This window comes from Pristis pectinata, chromosome 6 (assembly GCF_009764475.1).
Source record: "Pristis pectinata isolate sPriPec2 chromosome 6, sPriPec2.1.pri, whole genome shotgun sequence".
Lineage (NCBI taxonomy): Eukaryota > Metazoa > Chordata > Chondrichthyes > Rhinopristiformes > Pristidae > Pristis > Pristis pectinata.
In genome coordinates this window covers 82,637,254-82,644,729 of record NC_067410.1, presented here as the reverse complement: position 1 = coordinate 82,644,729, position 7,476 = coordinate 82,637,254, and the positions used below count along the sequence as shown (strand labels likewise).

General features: G+C 34.7%; 1 protein-coding gene across 13 annotated transcripts in view; it reads right to left on the bottom strand.

Moving 5' to 3' along the window:
• Positions 1-1,940: 1,940 nt before the first annotated feature.
• The window catches only part of nlgn1 (neuroligin 1), a 413,916-nt gene continuing 408,380 nt past the window's right edge, over positions 1,941-7,476 (bottom strand). For all 13 annotated transcript variants that reach the window (XM_052017678.1, XM_052017674.1, XM_052017665.1 and 10 more), the window contains 2 exons: positions 5,779-6,568; positions 1,941-2,760 (listed from right to left, as the gene is read on the bottom strand). In XM_052017678.1, coding sequence (XP_051873638.1) covers positions 1,941-2,760; positions 5,779-6,568 — 1,610 coding nt within the window. The remainder of the gene's footprint in view (positions 2,761-5,778; positions 6,569-7,476) is intronic.

The following is a 7,476-nucleotide window of genomic DNA, read 5'->3' as shown; positions in this document are numbered from 1 at the left end:
TCCTTTATCTGAGAATTAATTAACTGTTAAGAATCTAGGGAAACAATAAAACTTGAAAACTTTATTTGTATTTTTAACACTGTATCAAGTAATTAGTGAGCATTATCCATTCACATTACAAATTGCCTCACAAATCCCAAAACTATTTGGAGAAATTTCTTTCAATTACTCATTTATTTTCCAGATTATTAATCAGAAGCTTTCTTCAGTAAAACAATTCCAAATCAGTTCTGATACTTGTGTTTATTAGAAAATAGTTTAACAAACAGCAAATATGTATGCAGCACAAAGTTATTTATTTTAATTGATTTCATTTAGGTTTGTATGATTTTTGGTGAACCATACAAAATCTGTTACATACCGATTGTATATATGGAGCAGATGTTCAGGAGTAATTCAATGACCATAATACAAAGATACCTGCAATTAATATTCTAGAAAGGGGCAAAAGATGAATTTTACTTCAACATGCTTTCAAAAGGCATGCATAACAAAAGCAAATATTGTAAGTCATTCATTAAACAGAAAATAAAAATAATTTGGCTAAAGTCCTTCTGGCAATTTTGATATCCTCCTAAAAGTGGCAGTGGTGTTATATTCGATCAATGCTACATGGTAACATTATATTGAGCAGGTTGTAAACTTTCAATTCAAATAATTAATTGAAAAAATAATGTTTAATAATATTCTGTTATTTTGCCATTTATTTTATGTTAATATTATTGCAGAATAACTGAACAACATCATTGTTCTGGATTACAAGAGAACACAATATCCTTCCCATTCTATTTGCATTCTGAGAAAATCTAATCAACCTAGATATTAATAAAATTAACTTTGACACTGTCTTTACTTAAACCTTTATTTATTTTGGCATAGGGTCTCATTTCTCAATTTCGCATTTTTTTGAATGAACATAATGCTGTCAACCACCTCAAAGATACTTGTGAATGAGAACAAACAAGATTCTCCTTACTGCAGATCTGTTTGATAAGCTGGCACTAAATAATGTTAGAAGAGGGATGGAATTTGATGAAGAAAAATTACAACACTGAAAATTCCCCTTTCTAGAATTTATGATTGTGTTTACTTCAACAATTATTCTAGCACATTTTTGTACAAAACTACTTTCTTTGATCTGTTTTATTGAAACTACCAAGAACTTGTTGATTGGATTTGCATCAAACTCTTCCTCAAGTTGTCATTTGATGAAGGAAGTGCTTTTAATACTAATTTGAATGGGGAAGCAAAATATGTTCTTATCACAGCTTACTGAGCAGCACAGTCACCAAGCAGATAAATAATCATGCGTTTCGTGCTAAAAATGTCCTGTTGCATGTAGACCGAAATTGTGTTGAAAGCACTTTGCAAAAAGCTGTTCATGGCAGTAATTGGTTTATTCTTCTGTCTTATTGAAAGAAAGCAGTCATATCCTTGTGCATGAATACTCTACACAAAACTTAATAGCATGTACTTAATGTACATTTCATATGCAAATTTGAACAATGGCATTGTTCCAAAAAGAAAATAGACAGAATTTGTTTCAATCTAGGAATTTACTCCTTGTGCACTTATGCAGTCTTCAATGTTATTGTTTGAAATCCTTCTTCAATAGTGCCACACATGCCTAACTGGACAAAATTACTTTTGGCACCAAAGCAGAACGCATCGTTCAAAGTCTTCAGAGAAAAAATATTTCTCCTTTCTCAAGAGAACTGCAAAATATTGCCATCTACCAGAATTTTTAAAATTGATCAGATGGGTTCAAAACTTACTTGCCTTTTAGGAATATATCCAACTGTATTGGAGACAATTACCACAGATTGTTTCCTCTTATTATTTAGTAATGGTCATGCACCATGAACACCAATTTAAATATGATCTTCACTAGCAATCTCACACTTTTTTGACCTCTTGTTTTTCTTCAAATCCTAGCCTGGCTATACCCTAGTTGTTGAATGTGAATGGGGATGAGGATGCGGAAGGGTGCTGTTTTGTCCTCCAGTAAATGTGTTGAATGTGTGGAGAGGCTGCATTCCAGGTATGGTATTTGGAATCATTGTAATGGTCTTCGGTGTCATTAAAGGTATATCATCTGGAGATCGCCTCATTGCTAATGTATAATCCGGAGGACAGGCTGTCCGCAGAACAACCTCATGTGGATGGATGGAATCACATTCGTGATCAGTGTGCTTCATCTGTAGGGACATAATTTCTTCTTCTTGTGCATGAGTTAGGTCGTTAGTGGTGTTACGCTGAGGGCTGCATCTTCTATGAACATCATGCCTCCTTTTATCCTTCTTATAATACAATGCTGCAAAGGCAAGGATATTCAAAAACAATAATGAAGCTCCAACAGCAATAGTAACGCTTAACTCTGTTGAATAGTCCCTTTGATCAACCAAGAAAGGACCTGCCGAATGCTTCTGGTCATCCTGTTTAACAGTAGGAAAGACTGATGTCACAGGACGTTTAGTGGTAACAGACCACTTCTTTGACGGTCTGTTTGTAATTTCTGATGGGACTTTAGTTGTTGTAGAAGTATACTGGGAAATGTCATTCAAGCTATGTAAATGAGGAACCAGCTCCAACCATAAGTTGACTTTATTAGCTCTATAATGCTCTTTAACACGTGGTTTCAGTCCAATGTGCAGGTAGAGTTGATCTTTCTGAGAATACCTTGACCAGGCAACCTCTTCGAAACGGTTTGGCTTGGTGTGGATAAATTTGGTATCCTGAGGAACTGGTTGATTTGGGTCACTGTAGGGGGAATAAATTTGTATTTTACAAATCATTAAGGAATCACATAGAAAAAGAAACAAAATAACCATATTTTTTCCAGATATTCTGTTATATGTTTTACATATTAATCTTCCATTTGGAAGATATTGCTGACTCTGTTCTAAAGATATGATTGGCTATAAGGTATACAACAATGCTGACATAAAGTCAGCTTTTAGTGGAAATTCTTTGAATTCTATTCATCTTCATTATTTTCCAGAAGTTCTTTCCATTTTTGTCAGCACTCAAATGTAAAATTCCCTCTATAGTTTTAAATTGAGATCAGCCAATGAGCAAAGACAAAACAATTTAAGATTTGCAGTGCATGCATGTAAATGGAAGGAGCATGGCAGGTAAGACTGGTAAGCTGCAAACACAACTTGCTTTATGGGACAATGATATGATGGTGGAGACATGGCACAAAGAACAAGAGGATTGGAGGATTGGCACCTAATATTTCTGAGTACAAGGTATTCAAGAAAGATACAGAAGGAATAAGGTAAAGAAATTACGAAGGCAATGGAAAATGTTGTAGTTGAAGAGTTAAGGACTGATTCTTATTGGATTTAAATGAGGAACAAGAGAGAAGCTGTAATATTGCTTGTGTACCAAAGGCCACCAAGAAGTGAAAGGAAAGTAGAAGAACAAATTTATTAGAAAATTACAGAAAGATGCAAAGATTACACACACTGATATCGAGCTGAATAGAGATAGAGGGGACAAATTCCGAAAAATGGCATGCCAACTTTCTTGGTCAATTAGCAAGAAAACAGAACTGGAACTGATTCTGGGGAATTAATGTGAATGAACTGCAGGCAAAGGTCCTTGGAAGGCAAAATATTAAAATAACATAGATAGTCAAGAAAATTGTGAATATTTTGCATCTATCTCCAGAGTACAGAATCTGACATAGCCATAAAGAAGGCAAAAATGATAACTAAAAGGATAAAAATAAAGAGGAATTAGTTAAAAGATTGTGGTCTTTGAAGTAGGAAAGCCACCTGGTGGGATGGCATGAATCCTACATTTTTGAGGAAAGGATAGAAATTCCTGAGCATGGGACTACAGTGTTTCAATCTTCCTTGGATAAATTGGTGACATCCATGGATTGCAAGTGTTGCACTTTTGCTAAAAAAAAAGCACAGAAGGCTAAACATAGCAAGTACGGGCCAGTTAAGTGATCGTCAGTTTTGAGGAAACCTTTGGAGGCAATAAACCAGAACAATATTAATTGTGAAGGTACAGGCTAATAAAGTGTACACAGAAAAGGATGAAAAGGATAATGTGGTTAATGTGGACATTCAAATGGAACTTGCCAAGGAAGTTGGAGGGAAGTGTCAAACAGTATTTTACTAAAGCTTATGTCAGAATAAATGGTATCCTTCATCAATATCTTTAACTTGAACTTACCTTAAAGTGGATAATTACAATTTAAAAATGATACATCATTTCAAAATATGGCAAACAATGTAAACATAGTAATAGGTGGAAACATTGGGTAGACATGTGACTGGTTTGAAATTTAATGCAGAGGAATGTGAAGTAATACATTCTGTTAGGAAGAACAAGGGGAAACAACATGCATAGTTGGGACAATTCTGAAGGAGGTTAGGAACAGTGAGGCCAGGAAATGTGTGTACAGCCCACCCCTGAATTATGGCAGTTTGGATAATGGAAATTCACCTTTATGGAATTCACAAGTCACTACCAAAAAATCTGGGATACGAAATAAAGATTTGCTCTTACGGAATTTATGTTTTAAAAAATAAATAAATTAACAACATTTTTTTTCAACTCGCATTTCTTGACATATGCACAGATGATGCAGCTTTGCATTATGGAAAATCGCAATACAGCAATATGGACTGTTTTCTAGGAACACAACCCCACTCTCCACCCCCCACCCCCCCAACTACCACATGCTGTAATACGGGGGTCATCTGCATAGACAGGTTGAGAAAGCTATTGAAAACATATAAGATCTTTTGCTTTGTAGATGGAGGTAGATTAAAGCAAATAAGGTATGCTCAGTCTTTAAGAAGCAATGGTAAGGCATCATCCAAAGTACTGAACTGGGAAAGAGATTTGATGGAGATATTTAAAATAATGAATGGTTTTGATGGAGCAAATAAGAAGAAACTTTTTTCAGTGGGAGAGGGGTCAGAAACCAGGAGATACAGATTTAAGATGATATCAAAAGAACCAGAGGCAGCATGAGGAAACATTTTCATGTACCCAGAAGTCACTGCAATCTGGATTGCACCGACTGAAAAGGTGGCAGAAGCTGAACAATAAGTATTACTCAGAAGTGAACTTGCATATACTTCAAATAAAAACTACATGACTATCGGAAGGTGGGAGGGAACTGAATTAATTAGATGGTTCTATCAAAGAGTTAGCACAAACACATTGGGCTGAATAGCCTTCCTCTTTGCTCTGTCACCTTAAGTCAATAATAATTATGACAGACAATTAGTTTTGGTTAAAAATGACCCAATTCAACTTCATTCTACTTTTGACATATTAAAATGAATACTTGCTCACTTTACTTTCTTTTGCAATCAAACTACAATCTGTTAACCAGAACTTCAATTCATTTTAATTTTTTTTTGTTTTCTATATTGTTGTTGCTGGGGATGTATTAAATAGCTGCAGTGAGAACTTCAATTAAATAAGAAAACCAAGGCTGTGCTAAAATATTTTGAAAATGTTTAGGGAAATATTTAATAATCAGATGTAGGGAATGCAATTTTGTTTATAGCCAATTTTATTGAAGTTGGCAATTTCCTGAGAAGTAAATTATATCAGAAATATCCAACATATCTGAATGCAATCAACATATCATTGCTTTGGTCTCTGGATTAAAAGCCAGATGACCAGACAGAGGTTAGAAGCAGATAACAGTTTATATTAGAAGTACCGAGGTTAACATCAAAATTTATAAAGAAACAATTTTTGGTAATATTTGTAGTATTATAATTCTTACCCATGACTTACCCTGTTTTTGCAAAGTTAGTCCAGTACGTCATCACAACAGCACTTAGCATGACATCATTTTTGGAGAAATTACAAGGGAAAAGTTCGGTAGCACCAATCATTGGAACCCCAAACACATAAGGAATTTCATCTCCATGTGATGCATCAGCCCAAGCTGGCATCATGTCACTCTGGCAGTGATGATAAAAGGCATAGAAGAAAGTGGGTGAACCAAACCCTGAATGTAGGTCAGCTGTAGCCACTGCTGGTGCCACCCATTGATGGTCAGTAAACAAAGCCAACAATGTTTTCCTCCGAGTTTCTGGATTATGTCGGTCCGCCCAATCTGTATACATGAATTTGATGGTCTCCCTTAGGACATCCTTGCCTTCAGGATAACCATACAAGTTATCCACAAAATTAGATACAGCAAAGTCGAAATCACTGGCTGAAACTCCATCCTCGTTGTCCACTATGTTTTCAACAAATTTATATCCCTCACCTTGATTTACTCCCAGCATGATGTCATAGTTAAGGAATTCACCCTGTTCCATTAGAATTTGAGGATCATCTGGTATAACATCTCCATCAATGACCGGTCCAAAGGCAATATGGTATCTTGCAGGTTGTATGTCCTGTTCAACAAGTTCCTTGTACTGTTTAGAACGTAAACATTCAATCAAGTCAACTGTATCTATCATGTTGCAGCCAACTTTTGTGGCCAACTGCCTTGCGAACTTTGCTGGCTGATAGCTGACTGCCCAGCTGGACAAAGCAGTACCACTTTGTGCTATTGCTCTCTGAAAAAGGCCTGTGGACAGATATCACAAAGGGTACTAAGAAAGTCATCAATGTTTATTATAACATTTAATTGTTACACTTTAATGAGAACTAGAGGCAGCACTTGATCATCAAAGTGGTTCAAAAGTATTATTGCCTTCAAAATTCAAAATTCTATAATGTCTTAATTAACTGGTCACAGCACTTGAGAATACCTAAAATTGAGGTCTATCAGGAAAATAAAAGTACTTTTAATTATCTATGCTTGTTAATACTTTACACTTAATTTTACATCCACCTTTTGGATTATTTGATGTATTCATTTAGTATTTGATGGTCACTATCAAAATTTCCAAACAATATTATAGCTGCTAAATTCACTGTAGTTTTAATGGCATAGCTGCTCATTTTGGGAATTACTGAGCAAAAAGGTCCATATTCACTACTACTTAAGTATATTTATTAATTCACATAATAATAGAATTCTGACATCATCATGCACATAAACATTCTATTTCACCAGAAAACACAGTTTTGAATTATAATGTAACATATTTAAATATACAGAACATTTCTCCTCCATGATGGAATGTTGGCACCTGTCTTTTCTCTTTACAGATTTGATGCATTTATCTCTTCAGTCTTTTTCCACTTTATATTTTGTATAGCATTCTTATGCATCAACATATTAAGAACTAACAAAACCTATGGCCTACCACATTAAGTAACAAACTCATCATCTAATCTTTTGTGGTAAACAATTGCAGAGATGTTCTGTAAAGATTCTCCATCATTTTAACTGTTTGGAAGGTTATTTAAAGTATTATGAACTATAAACAGTAATAAAATACTGAAAAGAATATGTAATATATTCTTTTTTCACCAGCTCCAACAACTGCTGAAAAGTATATTAGAGAAAAAATTAGGAAAAATCAACCA